Source organism: Zingiber officinale, chromosome 11A, assembly GCF_018446385.1.
Source record: "Zingiber officinale cultivar Zhangliang chromosome 11A, Zo_v1.1, whole genome shotgun sequence".
Taxonomy (NCBI): Eukaryota; Viridiplantae; Streptophyta; class Magnoliopsida; order Zingiberales; family Zingiberaceae; genus Zingiber; species Zingiber officinale.
Window position 1 is genome coordinate 97,207,482 of NC_056006.1, and position 20,864 is coordinate 97,228,345.

Here is a 20,864-nt window from a genome sequence, read left to right on the forward strand (position 1 = left end):
TGATGGTTCATGTCAACATAATGGATTAAGTCGTGTGGGGCCCTTCTATGATATCATCTTGATTGGATTTTTGTCCATGCAATCAATTTAAGTTGGATAGAAATTGTAATTATCTAAAGAAAAATTTACATGCAATCCCTATTGATAAATAAATTTTTACATACAATCTTCATTCATGAAAATTTTATTTTTTTCTCCAGTCAAATATATTTATCTAATTGTCCATGATATTTTTAGGTACAAAAAGTCCAAAAATCAATATAAATCCTCTTAAATTCAGTATATTAAATTAGAATCTAGTATATTTTCTATCAAATTGAGTACGTTTCTTTTTTCACCTCAAAATATACTCAATTTTAATTTAATGTGCTGAATTTAATAGGACTTATACTCATTTTTAGACTATTGTACCGAAAAATATGAGAGTTAATTTCGATAGAAAATATACTAGATCCTAATATAGAATACTATATTATAGTGTAAAGTGCTGAATTTAACAAGAATTATATTTATTTTTAGACTTTTTATACCTAAAAAATAAGAGGGATAATTTTGATAAAAAATATACTCGATTTTTAATATAAAGTACTGACTTTAAGAAGAATTATACTCGTTTTTAGATTTTTTGTACTCAATTTTGGACTTTTTATACCTAAAAAATCTGAGAGACAATTTAGGTATCAATATTTGCATGAGGGAGTTGAAACAAGTAAAACTTTACATGCAGAGAGTGGAAACAAAATTTTTTAGATATGAAGATTACATGCAAAGTTAACATTGTAATTGAGGATTTTTCTCTAATTTATCGATTATTTATCGTTCTATTTATTAGTCTATCGACCATGAAGATTAAAACAGAGACAAAAAAAAAATGGAAAAAAAAAAGAAAGGAGGATTTTAAGAGCATGATTTATTATCAATTTACCGAATTAGAATTGTTTTATGGACACGAGAGTGATACCAAATTAGGGAGGATTCAAGTTGATGAATTCACCCATAAAGTGGATGCTTGTCAATATTCTTAAGCATTAGTCATGCTAAACAAGAAACAAATAACTATTGAAGATGCACAGTGGTGGTAATTTATGGATTGCCAAGGAGAAGAAGATTATGGTATTAGTCATACAATTTGATCAGGCTAAGTGAGCTTGGTGCATTGATTTGGTTGGGGGAACCTAACTAGTCAATCAAGAGGGACAGATTAATCGTCTCCTTGGATGGATTTAGTGGTTAGCACATGAAGTGTTGTCACAATGAGGTCTGGGGTTCGAATCACGATAAAACCGAGATAAATACCTCTCTTATGTGCTAGTCATTATTCCAAAAACTAATAGCCGCTCGTGATTTACCTCCTCCGTTGACTTTGTCAATCCATTTGAGATAGTCAGATGGTCCAATTGGGTAGGGCGAGCCAGTGGCGGATTCAAATAAAAAAGAAAGAGATTACTCAAAGAAGAGAGCTGGAACTTATCTTCCTTCTCGTTGTCCCTCGGACTACAACATACTGGTGGAATTTTTCGAGAGCAAAGGGTGCTCAAACAAACCTCCGCTCCCCCCTAGATCCGCCACTGGTGCGAGCTAGCTGAACCGTCAATTGATATAGTTAGGAAAAGCGAGTTGTAGTTATTCAATCAACCTAGTTAAATAAAGTGGTCCAGATTGCACCATCAGACTGTTTAATCCAATAGGTAGAATATAAACTTACTCATAATACTGATAAGAATAAATATAAAAATAATTATTTAATATTAAATTTCATTCCTTATTAGAACTAATTTAATGCTATTGAAAGTCTTGCTACCCCTCTAAACTGTGAATATGATAAATCTGCACATTATTATTATTATTTTAAAAAAAAATAACATATATATTGTTTTTAAACTCCGTAAAAACAGGAGAGGCAAACAAGCAATAATATAGCATTAGGACATACACAGCTGTAGAAAATCCAAACAATGCACAGGTTGCCATTGTGATCTACTAGTACAAAAATTATATTATCATCAGTGCAATCACAAAAAAAAACAAGGATAAGCTTTGCTGTATTTCCTTCTATATAAATCAGAATAATATGAAATTTGCATCCGGCAGAACTCTGCTGCGTGAAAATCGTTCCGTTAAATATTTTGATACTTTACGTCTTCTGATGGAATTGGAAGTTAGCAAGAGAACAGATCATTGGCTCAAAGAAAGCATCCAGTAAAAACAACTAAAAGTATACAAATGGCATCGGACAGAAAGGAAGCCAATGAAAATCCAAATGGAAGAGGCCAAGGATGCTATAGAGATTGCTTTATGATTCACAAACAGAAGTTTGGATATGGTTGATCAATTCCTTCCTTTTAAATTATGACTCAGATCCATGAAAGCACAGTTTGTAATCAATTACCAAATCCTTGGGGTTGACATTGCAGAGCAGTAGGTTGCTTCTGAAGAGGGATGATATTCACACTTGAGATACTATTTAGTCAATCAAGGAAGCATTCCAAGTTTTGTCACACACCTAAATGATGTTTCGGATGCACCATGAACCTGAAGAAAAAAAAAACTTCAAATGGTGGTCAGAACAGGAACAAGAAAAGTCTGTAACAACTGAAGGTTTCATCTATCTACTTAGTTTCTCTATAATTATTATACAACAACAACAACCAAGCCTTTTCCCACTAGGTGGGGTCGGGTTTTCTCTATAATTATTATAGTGCAGAAAAAAAATAGCAAGCTTCCCTTTTGAAGAAATATTGCACTCCAAAAAACAAGAAAATGTTTTAGATAAGTAGAGATTTATCTAAGATGGATGGTATTGCCCAAAGAAATACTGTGTTCAGCTGAGTTTTGCTTGACCAATCCTAGACATCATCTTCTTGCAAAAAGAAAAAAAGAACGGATGTCAATTATGTGTTTTTTCCTTCAGAAAATTAGTCTGGGACAAGTTCTTTGCTTGCCAACCTCCAAAACATCAACTCTGAGTTATCAGTTCCATGTACCTTGTGGACTAAGTGCAAACAAAATGAGTATCACATTAGAATTTCCCAGAGCCACCGAACTTCTATATAATTTACAACTTATGTGATAATCTGCGTTTGTTCTATATTATTATCCTTTAACCTATGAGTGCTTTACCAGTTGGGAGAACCAATGTCATGCAGAACAGTTAAACAAGATTGTTCTTTTGCTGTCTATGACAAACACATAATGTATTTCATCGAGGAAAGATCAACTAGAATGTAGCCTGAGAACCCAGGAACAGTTGCAAGATTCTGAATGAAGAAAAAGATGGATAACAAATAACCAGCCTAATAAAGTTTTGTTACTCAATGCTCTCTATTCCTGTCGACAACCAAACTAATAGCTAAAAGGCCAAATAGGCTCCAGCAACAGTTTATCTGACAGTTTCTGATTTTGCTGTCTATGACAAACACAATTATGTATTTCATCAGGAAAAGATCAACTAGTATGTAGTATGAGCACCCAAAAATAGATGGAAGATTCTGAATGATAACAAATAACTAGCCTAATAAAGTTTTGTTACTCGATGCTTTACTACTGCTGTGACAACCAGAGTAATAGCTAAAAGGCCAAATAGGTTTCAGCAACAGTTTATCTGCCAGTTTGTGATAGCATATAATGGGATGGCATTGCTTGATTTTATCCTTGGGTTAATTGAGTTCAGTGTGTGCCAGAGTAAAAATTATATTAGGAACGTGTAAATAGGTAGAAGTGATAAGTTAAGAAATTCTATAAAGAAATTGTTATATCAAGAAAACAAGCATATTTGAAAAAGAAATCAGTCATAAAATGATAGATAGTGAAACTAGATGACTATGATGATAATGTACCATGCAAGTGTCAAATTGATCAAGTTACACACTCACCAACCAAATTTGGTGCTGTCTACACTGATGGAAACTCAAGTTCATCATCTTGAAGCTCTGTGTCATCGAGAATAACGTATTTTGCATCTCGCTCGGTTAATCTATTTGTTCCTTCTTTTTTCAGATTGTAGTATCTGAGCATCAGATGGCAACATAAAAATAAAGTAGGGTTTAGGAGACTCTATTACTAATGGCAATAACTTATTTCTTTCATTAAACTTATATTTAAAATTTCGTTTGTATCTCTTTCTTCAATCAATGACTAAAAGGAAACGAAAGGATTGCAAATCCTCTATGACTTTAACATTGCATAATCAAAGGACAAACATATTGAAACATAAAATGTATAAAGGGCAGCTAGGTGCACGAAACTCCTGCCAATGTAGGTCCCGTGGAAGGGTCGGACCACATTAAGTCTATTGGACGCAACCTTACCTTGCATTGCAAGAGGCTATTTTTACGACTCAAATCTGTGACCACCTGGTCACATGACAACAACTTCACCGTTGCGTTAAGGCTCCCCTTCAATGAAACATAAAATGTATATCAAGTCAAAATCATGTTGTTAACATATTTTGCTATATCAGGCTCGATACTTGGTCATTATAACAGACCTAGAGTGAGTCCTAGAAGAGGAGGATGCTCAAGAGCATTCATCATTTGTATGACATAAGACATGAGAGTGACCCTATCATGGTATTTTTTATGAATATAGTAGAATGAATTAAAAACAATCATGTATCTTATGAAGTTCCAACCACCTGATGACAAAAATATACATCAAATGATAAAAAAAAATGAACAGAGAAACTTACTTGAAGCAATTAAACAAACTGACTCCGACCATAATAGTTAAAAGCCCTACTCCCTTTAACCAGGTAAACTGATCGTGGAAGTAAAATACTGCAACCTGGCACATATAAAATATATAATACATTGATAATCAAAGCGCTTAACACTTTAACAATATTTACATTAATATGCAATGGAAAAGATGAACAAATCTTCATGCAGCTGGCTAAGATGAATAAAACTTTACCCTAATTCTTACATGGACTTGGCTAGGATGTGAAATTCAATTATGTAATATTCCTTAATAACTCAAGCAATCTGTAAGCTTATAGTAAATTCAAAACTACAAAATGGCAACCCAGAAAGAATTCAGTAGATATTGAGAGAAGCAGCAAATTGCAGTTGAAGCACATTGGTGCTGGGTAAGAAGCAATTAACAAAAGATATCAATGTTCTAGAAAAACTGCATTTAGCTTTTATTTATCTAATCGTCATATATAACTATATAATTGATCCTGTCCGAACCAGAAGTCAACAGACGCTGGGCACGTGACGCTCCAAGGCTCGCTGATGTAGGTCTCCAACTAGTGTCGAGATGCTCCGGCTATCCTGCACAGAAGTCGAGCCGGGAAGGGGATTCCCAGCGACGACCCTCCGACGCTCAAGTCAGGTAAATCACGATGAACAAGGTGGCTCCAGAAGTCTCAGAGTACATACCATCCTCCCCTGTCGATGAAACCTGAGGTTCTTTATATAGAGCTGTGAAAGGTTTGGGCACGCGTACCAAGGTGCATAAGTGTCCCCTGTCCTATCCTAGGTATGCGGCTGTCAGAAAGCTTACCTGTCCTTTCCTAGGTACGCGGCTGTCAGACCCATATCGCTACAGTCAAAGCATGCCCTCGATGGGACAGCAGAATCCCCTGTCACAAGATTTGGAGCATGACACACACGTGAAACCTACAGGTTGTCAGAGAAAGAAATCCTCTGGCCCTTTCCTTTGCTCCAAACTTGTAGTCCGAGCGGAAAGATACCTAAACATCCGACCGGACATCCGCAGTGGTTTACTTGTGCTTTGTGGAGACTAACAAACAGGGGTGCTTTATGACTGTGATCGGTCAAAAGGTCAGCTCGGTCCATGACCTTTTTAACTGAGCGTCGGAACCCCGATTTGACAGGGTGCCTACCAACTATAAGTGCAAACCGGCCGGACCCTTCCGGGTACTCGATTCCATCGGCCGGCCGGCAGTCCAGTCGGACCGGCCATCTATGGCCGTCCGTCCGGTCGGACCACACTCTCCTCTGGGTGGGCGGCTGTTCCGGTGACTTCCACTTGGCGTTGACTTTGCAAGAGAAGGGGGGGGCCCGCTCTTACTACCGGATCACTTGCCTTCCCTTCAAGTCTAGTCGAAGGAGGCGCATAGTCCGACTGACTGGACTGTGAGTCTAGCCGAACGGCTCTTCCATGCTAATCTTCTCCGCCCGGTCAGCGGCAGAGGTATCCTTGAATGAATCAATGATGGCTTTCGCCGGATCTCCTTGCGTTCTGCGCCAATCTTCGACATCAATGTCGATCATACCTTCATTAAATGCTCCGAATGATTGACTGCCACGTGGAGCAATGCCATCAGAGTACGGAGGCGGTTGCATGATATTTTGATGTGACCGAAGCAATTCGAAATAAACGGCTAGATGTATGCATTGATTCCCGTGACCTGGATCCGACGGTGGAGGCCGACCGGCCCTCACCCTATAAATTCTTCGTTTCCTTCTCGCCTTCACACGCCTCCGTTACCTCTACTGTTGCTCTCTGCGCTGTGGAGCTCCGGCGATCTTGTTGCTGCCTTCTGACGCTCTCCGGCGCCTTTCCTCGATTCATCTCCCCTCAGTAAGGTTTTAGATCTCTCCTCCTTCCTTTCCGGTATCTAATCCGTATTTCTTCCCTAGCTCGAGTCTTTGAAATTCCATTCCTTCGTCTTTGGAACTTCCTTTCTGTCCGCGATCATGGCCAGTTCTTCTCATCCCGAAGAACGATCCTTAGGCCCATGGTATACTACCATCGCGATCTCGTTTGAACAACGGATTTTGATATTTTGGTGACAATTTGAAATCCCGAGGATATCGAGTTCGCCTAGTCGGTCCCGCCGGCCACAGACCGCTGTGGTTTCGTGTCTTCGCGACCAATTTACACGGCCTCTGCGGTTCCCGTCCATCCTTTTATAGCGAAGTCTCAATTATTTTGGCGTGCCGCTCGGAAGTTTAGTACCAAACACCTTCCGTCTCCTCTGCGGCGTTGTCGTTTTGTTCAAGATTCACAACATTCCTCCGACCGGAGGTCTTCTTTATTTCTATTATCCTAAGCAAGACGGGGCACCTTTATGTTCCAAGCTCGGCCCGGTCTTCTTTGATAAACTACCCACTTCCAATAAACATTGGAAGGACTATTATTTCTACCTCCGCATGCCCAGTCAGCCAAACTTTCCGACCCAGTGGCAAGTCAGTCTACCTCCCCCTCCCGAACTGAAGAAATTCAAGACCCGACCGGACTATCTTCACGCCGCAAATGTACTAGCCGGTCTACGACTTGACATCAACAAGCTTCTTCACGAGGGAGTGATGTACATTTTTGGGCTGAGTCCTATACGGACCCCACTTCCGACCGGCTTCGGTAAGAACTTTGCTTTGGCACTTGCTTTAATTGCTAACTGATTTCTTTTTCTCTTCATGCAGCTGACATCGTCATGGACTCGGTGATGGCCGGCGTTCTAAAGAGAAAGGCAGCAGCGCTGGAGGCTGTGGCAGCCAAAGAAATGAAGGCGCTGGGTATTCAGCCGATCGGTTCCGACCTCTCAACAGCAGGCGGACAGCGGAGCTGCCCCCTCCAGGAACCAACGGCCCCCGAGGAAGGGTCCGTTCGGGAGGAGGATCAGCCGCCAAAAGAGACGCCGAGTGGAGACCCCGCTACGCTCGGCTACCTCCGCGGTCCAACCCTCCGACCGGGCCGCCTCGACTGCGAAAGGGAAGGCGCCGTGCCCGAGACCATTTCATCCGACCGGACGCCTTCGAACTGGGACGAGCCGGTCGAGGCCACTCCGGTCGACACTCTCCCCCCTGCTCGTCAATCCAACGTTCGACCATCCATTCGCGGTCTTCTGCGCCGATCCGGCCGGCGATCCTCGTCACGGCCGGGTTACTCTTCATCTTCCGATCAAGAGTTCACGCTGTCGACGGACGACGTGCCCGAGCACATTACTTTGAAAGGGCCCTCGCCGAGATGTGGGCCGACGCCCGGGCGCGCGTCCCGACAGCCACATGCAAGCGGCTACGGGGTAAGTTCTTCGTTGTTTTTGTTTTTGTTTTTGTTTTACCTAAAATATTTCCGCTCGGCTTCTAACAACTGCGACTTCTCGTTTCAGAGGTGGGTGGAAGAGATAGCAGCTTCCAACCGTCTGGCTATGGCGGACGAGGAGATAAGGCAACTGCGGGCGACAGGTGGTCCGAGCGGCTCCCAAGGACCTTCCTACTCCGAGTTGCAAAAAGAGCTGAAGAAAACTCAAACTCTGCTAGCTGCTGAGCAGAAGAAAACAGCTGATCAGGCCCACGCCCTAGCCGAGTCCGAGCGACAAGTCGCTTGACACAAAGATAACTCGGCCACCACTCGGAAGAACACAGCCATCTCCGATCTGGAGAAGAAAACGTGGAGGCCCGGGGCCTGGAGTTGAAGATAAAGGAGCTGACGGAGCAGAAGGCAGGCCGCTCGGCCGATGCGGAGAAGATTGAACGTCTGAATGAGGCCCTGACAAGCTCCCGTGCAACCTTCAAGGAATACCAGGATGCCGAGCCGAGTCGCCGCTCTCCGACAAAGTTACATCCGATCGCCCGAGTTCTCGGAGAAAATTTGCGAGCGGATGTACTCGGCTTTCGACCTGGCAATTACGGCCACTATGACCTATCTGAAGTCGAAGGGCCTTCTTCCGGAGTCCACCAATATTCCAGCCGGCGATCAAGTGGAGCTCCTGAGCAACATTCCGAGGGACCTCTACGACTACATCGAGTAATTTTTGTAATTTCGCCACTCGGCTGAACATGCACCTTTTTGTACTTAGGCCACTCGACCTAAGGTTCTAATTTTAATGAAATGCTTTCCTTTCGTGTACCCTATCTTTTTGCCCTGTTCCCTGGCTAACACTTGTACGGTCCGCTCGTCTTCTATCACATCATACCTTGGGCATTCGAGGTGCATTCTTCCAGAATGAAGTGTTTTCCCCAGCTCTTCCGTCCGGCCGAATATCAATCTGGGCTGCTAGCCAGAATCGCTCGCTATAAGCCGATCCGAACCTTTTATACCTCGAGTCCGATCGGAAAATAGCTTCGGTCTGAATCGGCGGGGAATACGAATAATCGCAGTGTCGACGATATTCCGCTCGGATTATTTATAGACGCCGGCTCGTCTCTTGATTTTTAACGACGGAGCTCGTCGGCGCGGATATTTATAGCCGGTCGGCGCGGCTCTCGATCTTTAACGACGGAGCTCGTCGGTATTCCGCTCGGAGGGTTTATAGACGCCGGCTCGTCTCTTGATTTTTAACGACGGAGCTCGTCGGCGCGGATATTTATAGCCGGTCGGCGCGGCTCTCGATCTTTAACGACGGAGCTCGTCGGTATTCCGCTCGGAGGGTTTATAGACGCCGGCTCGTCTCTTGATTTTTAACGACGGTGCTCGTCGGCGCGGATATTTATAGCCGGTCGGCGCGGCTCTCGATCTTTAACGACGGAGCTCGTCGGTATTCCGCTCGGAGGGTTTATAGACGCCGGCTCGTCTCTTGATATTTATAGCCGGTCGGCGCGGCTCTCGATCTTTAACGACGGAGCTCGTCGGTATTCCGCTCGGAGTTGCTCTTCGCCTTTCCCCCAGCTTGGATAATGCCCTCCTGGCCGCACGGCTCAGGATCTACTTCATCGAGTATTTTGGCTCGGATAATATACCTCCGTTCGAAGGGTACGGGGCCTTCGATCTTCGAGCGTTTGGCTTGACCAATTTAATTCCGGCCGAACGGCACGGGTTATTTGCTTACAAGTCTAACCACATAAACCTCCCGGCCGATCGGCCTGGGGGCCTTCGCGCTACGATGATAATGCCTTATATTCGCTCCTTTGACTTTTCATCTCGATTCAAGTATTTAGCGGAAGAGTGATTTACAGTGATACACCTTTCACCCCGCCTTGTAAGGAGGTGGTTCGCTCCACGGTCTATCTAGGCCGTCAGTCTTCCTCCGATGTCTGGCGCCGAGCTTCTCGATGATTTTGAAAGGGCACCGTGGCCGGAAAGTCTTTGAGCGCCAACTGTGAATCGAATAGAGTTACCCGACCGCCCCACGTATCGTCGCTGTAATCCGGCTATAAGGGCCTCGTACTCGCCTCATTGTTGGTGGCCTTGTAGTCCAGTAGGACGGATAGGTGCATCTTTTCTTCTTGCGGTGAGATAAGTAATATCCCAATCCTTCCGAGTCGAGTGGAAGACCCATCCACATATATCTTCCACGTTGCTTCTGGCCCCTGCACTTCGGTCACAAAATCGACCAAGGATTGGGCTTTAATCGCCGAGCGGGGTTGGATGTCAAACTCGCTTAATTCTGTCGTCCACTTGATAAGCCGATTCTGGATTCAACAGGACTCTTCCGAGTGGACTGTTCGTCCGGACAATGATTGTGTGGGCCAAGAAATACGGTCGCCGAGCGGCTAGAACCAATCAAAGGCCAACTTCGAGCCGGTGTGGCGAGATTGACGTCTTCAAAATATGGCTCGGAAAATACACCTCTTTCTGCTTCGCCCTCACAAGGCCGAGCCTACTCGATTGACAAAAATACATATATGATGACTCGCCTCCGATCGGCTTGGCGATCAGTGGGAATTCAGATATGTTTTCAACTCTTGAATGCTCGGTCACACTCTTCGTTCCACTGAACTTAGTAGCTTTGCGTAGGATCTTGAAGAACGGCAGGCTCCGGTTTGGAGATGAATCTGGACAAAGCGGTTATCCGACCGGTCACTTCCCTTGTGTTTCCGGGAGGAAGCATGTCTTGCAGAGCTTTCACCTTGTTGGGATTTGCTTGATCCCGCTCGGTCACTATATACCCCAAGAAACGCCCTCCTTTAGCTCCGTGCTAGGATTTAGCTTGACTCCGTATTTGCGCGGTGTTCGGAAGGTTTCTTCCATATCCTTGAAAAGATCGCCGCTCGGACGGATTTGATAAGAATGTCGCCCACGTAAACTTCGAGTTCCGCGAATACCTTGTTCATCAATCGTTGATAGGTGGCCCCGGCATTCTTCAATCCGAGCGGCATCACATTGTAGCAATATGTGCTCCGTCGTGATGAAGCTCACCTTTTCTTGATCTTGGCGGGCGGCACTGTGATAGCCCGTAGGCGTCGAGCATGCAATTAATTCACGTAGTAGAGTCCACCGTTGATCTATCAAGGCGGAGGATAAAATCTTTGGGACATGCTTTGTTTAAGTCCCGAAAGTCAATGCAACTCGCCACTTGCCGCCCGGCTTGGAGACCAATACCACGTTGGCTAGCCCGGGAACTGCACCTCGCGTATGTGGCCGGCCTCCAGAAGTTTCTCTACTTCCGCCCGGATTATGGCATTCTGCTCGGCGCTAAAATCTCTTTTTTTCTGCTTTACTGGCCGAGCGTCAGGTCGGACATGCAACTCATGTTGTGCTAGGCTAGGCGAAATTCCGGGCAACTCGTGTGTCGACCAAACAAAGACATCATGATTTTGCTGGAGGCATTGGATCAGCTTCTTCTTCTGTTTTTCCTCTAGATCTGAGGCGATGAAAGTGGTGGCCTCCGATCGGGTCGGATGGATCTGAACTTTCTCCTTTTCATCATAAATTAAAGCAGGAGGTTTCTCGGTTATGGCGTGTACCTCGATTCGGGGGACCTTCCGAGCGGAAGAAGCTTCTGCTCGGATCATCTCTATATAGCAACGCCGAGTTGCTAGTTGATCTCCCGCACTTCTCCAACTTTGTCCTCCACGGAAATTTTATCTTCGGTGGAAGGTTGAGACAACCGCTCGGAATTCGCCGAGCGCCGGTGTCCCAAAATGACGTTGTAGGATGAGGGAGAGTCAACCACCACAGTTGTTGTCTGGTCCTCTGGCTCTTCTCCCAGGGTGGCCAACCGGATTGTCCGACCGAACTTCATTGCCGTAAACCCGAGAGCGGGTCGATCGTTGGAAGCTCGGCTCGATCGATTCTGGTGATCGAACGCCTTCTTGAATAGTATGTTGACCGAGCTCCCTGTGTCAATATGCGATGAATGGTGTAATTTGCTATTACCGCTTTAATGAACAAGCGTCGTCGTTCTACTCCTTCCAGTCTCCGGGACCGAAAGTGATTTCCGGTCCACTTGCGCTGCAGCCGACCGTATGGATCTGCAGCTGCCGAACGCCTGCCTTTCTTGCTCGGTTGGAGTCTCCTCCGGTCGGCCCACCAGCAATAACGTTGATTTCGCCCCGGGAAGTATTGCTCCTGTTTTCTTCCTCCCGAGTGGATGGTCGGGACCGTTCCCTGGACGTCCGGCGACTCTCCTGTCTTGGGGATCTATGCCGATCGGACGTATGGTGATGTCGCCTCTCTATGCGGGTCCGGTCGGCTTCCTGGGTCCTTTGCCTCGTGTTGAGGGGAGGAGACCGTCGTTCGGCTCTCCGGGGAACAGGATTGGACACAAAGGGAAGGCTTCGGCAATCCCTCGTGTTGTGCGTATCCGTTTGGTGGAATTTGCAGAACATTGGGGTCCACCTCTTCTTTGGCTTGGGCCGAGCGGCAGCCACTTCTTGCACGTGCGATCTGGTGTGGGGAGATCGAATTGCTTCAGCCCTTGGTCCTCTAGGTGGTTGCTGAGCGGAGTGCTGCTTCCGCTCGGCATGAACAAGTGCACGCTCGGTTGGAGCTTCTTTTTTCCGAGCGGCTTGCGCTTCTTCCACGTTTATGTATTCGTTGGCCCGATGTAGCATGTGATCATAGTCTCGGGGCGGCTTTCGGATGAGCGACCTGAAGAAGTCCCCATCAACAAGGCCTTGTGTGAAGGCGTTCATCATCGTTTCCGATGTGGCTGTTGGGATGTCCATCGCCACTTGGTTGAATCGCTGGATGTAAGCTCGAAGCGATTCTTTTGGTTCTTGCTTGATGGCGAACAAGCTAACGCTTGTTTTCTGATAACGCCGACTGCTGGCGAAGTGGTGGAGGAAGGCCGTTCGGAAGTCCTTGAAGCTTGTGATGGATCCGTCCGGCAGTCTACGGAACCACCGCTGAGCCGATCCCGAGAGCGTGGTAAGGAAGACTCGGCACTTCACTCCATCAGTGTATTGGTGGAGCGTGGCGGTATTATCAAACTTACCCAAATGATCATCCGGGTCCGTTGTTCCATTATACTCGCCGATCGTAGGGGGCACGTAGTGCTTGGGCAGAGGATCTCGCAGAATGGCTTCCGAAAATTGGCGGTTGGTCCTCTCGGGAGATGAGTCCGTCCGGGGAGCTTTCCCCTTCCTGTCATCCCGCCTTGGCATTTCATCTGAGGAAGATCCTATATCTCTTCGGGCTGGCGTGGCTCCAGGGGTGCGAAATAAGGCCCGGTGGAATGCGACGGTGGCTGGAGGTGCTTCCGCTCGGCCCCCCGACGCGGACGTTGCTTGTTGCTCCGCCCGCTCGGCGGATGCTTTTTGCTTTTGCTCCACGAGTTTGGCGGCCCTTATCTCGACCAGAGCGTCGAGTTCCTCCTCGAAAGCGTCGCACTGTCCGTCGGCCTCGTCCATTGTCTCGCCGGATGCGAGGCGTTCCCACGGCGCGGTTGATCCCGAACCAAGTCACGGGCACGTGACGCCCAAGGCTCGGCGATGTAGGTCTCCAACTAGTGTCGAGATGCTCCGGCTATCCTGCGGAAGTCGAGCCGGGAAGGGATTCCCGACCCTCCGACGCTCAAGTCGGGTAAATCACGATGAACAAGGTGGCTCAAGTCTCGAGTACATACCATCCTCCCCGTCGATGAAACACCGAGGTTCTTTATATAGTTGAAAGGTTTGGGCACGCGTGCCAAGGTGCATAAGTGTCCTCTGTCCTATCCTAGGTATACCTGTCCTTTCCTAGGTACGCGGCTGTCAGAACTGCTACAGTCCAAGCATGCCCTCGATGGGACAGGAATCCCCTGTCACAAGATTTGGAGCATGACACACACGTGAAACCTACAGGTTGTCAGAGAAAGAAATCCTCTGGCCCTTTCCTTTGCTCCAAACTTGTAGTCCGAGCGGAAAGATACCTAAACATCCGACCGGACATCCGCAGTGGTTTACTTGTGCTTTGTGGAGACTAACAAACAGGGGTGCTTTATGACTGTGATCGGTCAAAAGGTCAGCTCGGCCCATGGTGCCTACCAACTATAAGTGCAAACCGGCCGGACCCTTCCGGGTACTCGATTCCATCGGCCGGCCGGCAGTCCAGTGGGACCGGCCATCTATGGCCGTCCGTCCGGTCGGACCACACTCTCCTCTGGGTGGGCGGCTGTTCCGGTGACTTCCACTTGGCGTTGACTTTGCAAGAGAAGGGGGGGGCCCGCACTTACTACCGGATCAATAATAATAAACAAAAAGTTGTTATCATAAAAAAAATAGATTCATGTGTAAAGTGACTAAAATTTGGCACGTCAAGATTAGACAATTTAAGGTGCAAAGATCATGCAGAATCTTGAGAAACAAAAAAATGTCTACAAAACCTTGTAAACAAAAGAAGCAACCTGAAGAATCAATAGACTCTATATAGATTTACAAGTGAAATGGTTAATAGGAATAGAGGATTCTCTACTACTATATTATGATTTGTCACCATAATAATACCAATAGCAATATGTTTTGTTTCTTCTTAATTAAAAATGTTGCCAATTAAAATCATGGTTAATTTCACTATATGTAACTTGCTTAACAAAATTGAGTGAGCATGTGACTTTCTAATTGAAGCTACAATGCATCATGTGCCCATGTATACTAGGAGATGCTTCCACATTTATGCTAGATCGGCATGCATATTAAAAGTCATCTAGACAAGAATAGGTCATACCAAAATTGTAACAGCCTCCTTCACAATGCCAGCTACTGTTACTGTCACTGCACTAGTTGCTGAAACGAGAATATATTCCATTAAAACCTGCACAAGAGAAGTTTGTTTTATTGACTAGATAGATTGATGAATAAATATTCAAAAAAGCAAATTGTTAAGAGCACAGATAAATTTGGTCCTGAAAGTTGCAACACGTAATATGAAATCATACCATACAAAATGCCAATGCTCCTCCGAGAAGCATAAGTAGGCAGCTTCGTATTATGTGTTTAGAGCTATCAAAGTAATTGTTTCCCTTGAACGTATCCCAGGGATCCAAAAATAGAGAAAGGACAACAGTTGTGATCGCCATCACTGGTGTCACATAACTCATCAAAGTGATTGGATTCTTCAAACCTGCATAATATCAATTAAGTGATTTACACATCTCATGTGGTATGCTAAGAGGCTAAAATGACACAAGGGAACATTGCTTTTTGTTACAGACTGTTATTGAATTTGACATGTTTACTGGGGAGATCGATTAAGAAAGTTTATTTCTTACCGTATGCCTCTTCCTTCATTGATGGGTTTGATGCCCATGTACATACACAGAGTACAAGTTAGCAAACACTGAGTAAGGAGATAGACAGAAAAAAAATATCAAGTATATAGTGCAACTTTAGTGGCCAACCTGCAACAGAATCTGTGTCATACACCAGCGAAAACCAGCCATAACAGCAGATAACATAACAAAAATGAAGCCCCAGAACTCAAACTTTGTCTCTTTTGTAACTGAAACAGAAGGTAAAGTGGATTTGACAAGATGCAACTACAGAAATGTTAGACTAACAAACATTGACATGTAACCAACTATTTTGACTTGAAAGATGCACTAAAGCAACATCAAATTCAGGTGGCCATGTTTCTGAATTTTACAGTAAAAGTTAGCAGAACCACAAGGCATCAAAAAAGAACATAAACAGACAAAATCTCCAAAAGAAAGATATCTTGGGCAATAATCAGAAACAGCTAAACACATGCTTTTGAACTTCTCAATGTATGCCACCAACTTCTTAACCCAAGCGGTTAGGCATCCAGATGAAATCTGCCATGCCAAGGGATTGATCCCCCCATATTGACAAAAAAGAAATTCTCAACAATATTGTAAAATGGCATTACTTAAACTCTACTATCAAAAAAAAAAAAAAAAAATAGAGCTAATAACAAGGGTTTAGCTTCACTCCTGTGTAAGTGACTAATAACTGAAAAAATAAATCACACAAAATAGAGCTAATCTAACAGTTTTTTATCAGTTAAACATACAATAAGTTTCTTACACACTTGCCCTACACATGCCATAGAACAAATTATCCAAAGAATCATCAAGATCAGACAGAACAAGAAGAAGAAAAAAAAATGCAAAAGTAGTGAATTAATAGGATAACATATGTAATCCAAAAGATGTTTCAAAACTGGGGGCCGACTATTCAATAACAGGATATATGAATGCAGAAATGTCAAACTAACAAGGATTATAAAATTCCTTTGAGAGGTAAATAAAGATGTTTTACAAATGGGGGCCGACTATTCAGTAACAGGATATATGAATGCAGAATGTCAAACTAGTAAGGATTATAAAATTCCTTTAAGAGGTAAATAAAGATGTTTCAAAATGATGCATTGTGCTATAAATGTTGAAAAAGAAACTAATTTTAGACAGTGTGAGTGAATAATACTAATGAAAAAAATTACCTGTTAGTAGAACACCAACAGAAATAATGAGCATAATGCCTACAAGCTTCAAACTAGGTTTCTCCAGCCTTCAAATGCATATAAAAGTCTTAAAGTACAATTTGAATAAGATCATGTACAAAAGCAGTGGCGATGCCATAAAAAAATACAAAAGGATTCAAATATTACCTGAAGGCAAATGCAAACATAAGGAGAAATATAGGAGAGGCAGATTTACACTGCAAAGAGGGTGTGGAACTTGTAATTGAAGTAGATTGTACGAGTAAGTGCAGTGAATCAATAAAATGTGAAATAGCAGAAGAATCCATGAGGGTCAGCATCAAGGCATACCATGGTTGCAAATGTCACCGTTATATATACAAGAGACTCATTGCTTAAATTCACATCCAACGCAGTTCCAATAGCAGTTGGGATAACTGCAAAAAATCCCTACAAAGCATTAGTATTTATCAAGTACAGTAAAAGGAAGAATGTATGAAAAAAAGAGAAAATATCAAGCTCTAGATCTCCGATAAGAGAGGTTGTATGAGTAACGCAGGGCTTCTTGTAAGTAATGTAAATAAGAGAAGAAATATGAGGCCAAAGAAGTGTAAAGAATGCAGAAGCTAAAGAAGTGAAAAAGGATTTCAGGTGACAAAGCAGCAAAGATGAATAAGAAAAAGCCACTCTGAGAAAGAAGTATCCAAAATTTTACTTGAGTTTAGGATGTCATTCAGTTTTTTTTTTTTTTTTTGGACAAGTTTTCACAAGAAAAAACCTTAAAAAACTTTTTTAAAAAAATATAAAGAAATAGTATTAACTCTACCTCATTCCAGACTAGGAATCCAAATGTAACCTAAATTCAACTTAGTACCATCTCCTCTATATAAGGTGACTTAAAACAGAAATCACTTGAAACACAAATACAGGAAAATCTGAAGAAAAATCCAAAACATATCTAAGAAAATGACATTAATATACCAAAGTGTTGGTCTATCAAGAAATAACATGTAAAAAATCAATGTAGTAGAGAAGAGAATGCTCAGATGATGTGGAGAGTTATAAAAATAAATATAAAATACTGGTATTCAAAGCAAGTATAGCTCCAATAAATGATAAAGTGAGAGAAAATAGATTGAGATGATACATGTATAAAAACGACCAATACATTCTATAGTTAGTTAGAAGAGTTAAATGTAAAAGTTATAACTATGTAAGTTGAATCAATTAAAGTGGAAGGCATAAGGGATTTGGGGAGATCAAGAAAAAAAATATGAAAAAAATTGTTTAATCAATTTGAAAATCACTAGCATAGAGTTCAATGGTATCATGGGATTAATGTAGCCAACCGTATATAGTCAGGACAAAAATGGCTTGATGATGATATTGATCAAAGAAAATGTCATCAATTAACTGGAAAAAAAATCAGCTTAATGCAATAATTTTCTTTTTTTTTTTTATATTTGGTTTGGAATGTGAAGAGTTAATGCTATTGGGACTTATAAGTTCATCAAATGAATTCAAATGTCCTATAAGTTAATCAAGTATAGCATAGGCACCAACTTCTATAGTGGAGCTATAGAGCAGAATCACACCATGATATACAAGCACTGCAAAAATATCATGGCTTCATCAAGAACTTGATCAATTCAGAAAATCCATAAACACTTCAACCTAAAAATGTAATATTTACCTCTGGCAAAGTAATCCTTCCATGTCATGATATTATTGCTGCTTTCAGAATTCCGAGACTGGATATACACAATGACATTCGAGAAAATGGCTTGCAAAGAAAAATGAATTGTATTCATCAACAGTGGAGCTGGAAATTTCCCCAAATTATCACCTAGTAATGTCTTATTGTACCTAAAGAACAAATCACCGTGATTTGAGAAAATCACATTGAGAAAGTTAATAAAAAATCCAGCATCAAGAGGAATCAAATTTGATATCCACAGGGATCTAGCTACTCACACTGTCAAGCAAGTACTTAATGTGTACCAAACCAGTATATAGAACAGAGTCTTTAGCAAGATTGCAAAAGAAATTGCGCTATTTCTGGATTGCTCCAAAGACACGATCTTTGTCATAGAATCGCTAACGTGCACATCGTTCTCTATATCCAAAGGCACGTACTTCTCAGTGTCCCCATTCACGATCCCCAGAAACATGCTCCTCTGGCGGAATTCATGGATTCTCCGCTGGTCCTCTGCCTGCGATCCCACTTCATCAGGCATCCTCTGATGGAGCAACGGCAGTTCGAATTCTTCGGACTCTTCTGCCGCTGAGTTGGTCCTAGGGGATCCATCATCGTCCACGGCGCTCTGCCGCAAGATCCCATCCTCGTTGCACCACCGCGAGAAAGAGGGCTCCCTACGTAGCGATAGCTTCCGATCCTTCTCCTTTTCTTTACCAACTTCCCCGACTTTATCTTCCGTATGAGCAGCAGCTGCTTCTGTTGCTTCAACCGTCTCTTCATCTCCTAGTCCACTGCTCAGCTCCATCATCAACAAAGACTTGAGATATCCACTCAGAAATCAACACACTCAGATCCGACGAGGCGCCAAATCAATCCAATTGAAGATGAACCCCCCCAAAACGGTTCAAAAAGCAGATCCAGGAATGACAGAATGCTTAATTTCTTCGTTCCTTTCACGACGGTGGATGGATCTTCCGAATGAGTAGAAGACAAATCGAGCGAGGTGGGCGAGCGAGACCGCGTAGGCAGAGATCTAGAAGGAGCAGTGTCGTCGAGTGTCGGCGGCGACGACGGCGGCGTGTAAAAGTGTCGCCTCTAGACGGCGTCGGGTCCAGAGGTCAAAATTAAGTAGCGCATTTGAGGTGACGTCCTTCGCAGGTTCGCCCGTAGCAATCGAGTTTAGTGAAACGTCCATCGCAGCAGCTTGATCGCATGTTGAGCATATGTGACAAAAGGCGAAATTACTCGTTCCAGCGCCCCCGCCGTCATCACAAGAGAGATAAATCACAGTAGCCGAGTAGGGCAAGTGGTGGGTGAGGTGAGGTGCATAAGATCCGGGGATTTACGCCCCGACAGTTCTGTGACTCGATTCCGTATTCTTACGTGACAAACGAACCACCACTTACCAACTAGGATGACCCGTGAGGTCAATCGCATGTTGAACATAAATGGGAGTAGTAGGGGTGATCGTGGATAGGATTAATTTAATTATTAGGGTAAAAAATTACTCGGATCAAATAATATAATATCATGACTCTATATCCAACCTTATATTCGACGATCCTTATGTATTAGATATTTGACTGACTGTTTGTGAGTTATTTTAATATCTAACTCTATATCTAATAAAATATAAAATATAAATATAAAAAATAAAAAAATTAAAATGATAATAGACATTACTCGTTACACGTTGTAGTAGCTAATCGACAGTAACTACTACAACGTATAGCAGTTTATCGATAATAGTTGTCACAAGTAAGGGTGATTGTAAATCGGATTATTTCGGTTATTAGGGTAAAAAATTATTCGGTCCTATTAAATTAGATAATCTAATATCATGACCCTATATTCGACCCTATATCTGATATATTTTTTTCGATTTAGTTTGGACCGGTATAAATGGATTGATTAATTTAGCAGGTTGACTACTCACCCCTAGTTAAAAGGCCGGATAACATAGATTTACTACCTGTACATAGACCACAATCGGTTAAATCCTAGAAGCGAGATCTCCTGCTCACCCAAATTATAATTTAGTTCGAGACGACTAGTAAAAACCCCTCTAACATATTCGATCACAATTATAAATAATTCATCTTCTAATTTACTTTTTTATAAATCAGTAAATCTGCAGATCAAATCTTCTGTCCCTAAATTTCTCTGTCCTCGTGTCCCCTGCCGATCAGACGGACAGAGGATTACATCTTAAGACATCATGACATCTTTAAGATGTGTGCAGTATCCTCGTGATGTGTAAGTTAAGACATCCTTGAGATGTAATCTGATCCGTTCGATCAGTAAAAGGATACAGGGACAGAAAAATTTGAGGACAGAGGATTTGATCTCCTAGCAGTGCTCCCTCCCTAATACTTATTTTAAAAAATATATATAATTAGTATTAAAAAATATAAATCCAAAATTTTAAAATCTTAAATCTAAACCTAGCTAAGCCCTTACCTTAAAAAATTGATATAAAAAATAGGAGGGAACAGTAGCCGAACAGACATTATCCAACGAACCCCACAATTCTATTCAGATATAAACGACACGTCGAGATATTTGTTCGTCGCAATCAACGAACCCCACATTTCTGTTTTATTACAAAATTAATTTGACATTAAATATCTCCCCAAATATCCTAAAAAATCAATTAAAAACTCCATAAACTCCTACA

General features: G+C 43.0%; 1 protein-coding gene across 1 annotated transcript; it reads right to left on the minus strand.

Annotated features, from left to right (window-relative positions):
• Window positions 1–1,899: 1,899 nt before the first annotated feature.
• Window positions 1,900–19,379, minus strand: LOC122031790 (probable sugar phosphate/phosphate translocator At1g06470). The gene is made up of 12 exons (XM_042590930.1): window positions 18,463–19,379; window positions 18,182–18,354; window positions 16,840–16,925; window positions 16,678–16,727; window positions 16,510–16,577; window positions 15,449–15,549; window positions 15,320–15,332; window positions 14,987–15,171; window positions 14,776–14,862; window positions 4,688–4,782; window positions 3,873–4,006; window positions 1,900–2,532 (listed from the first exon to the last, which is right to left on the minus strand). The coding sequence occupies exons 1-11, from the start codon at window positions 18,993–18,995 to the stop codon at window positions 3,892–3,894; spliced, it is 1,506 nt and encodes a 501-aa protein (XP_042446864.1). The 5' UTR covers window positions 18,996–19,379; the 3' UTR covers window positions 1,900–2,532; window positions 3,873–3,891.
• Window positions 19,380–20,864: the final 1,485 nt, after the last annotated feature.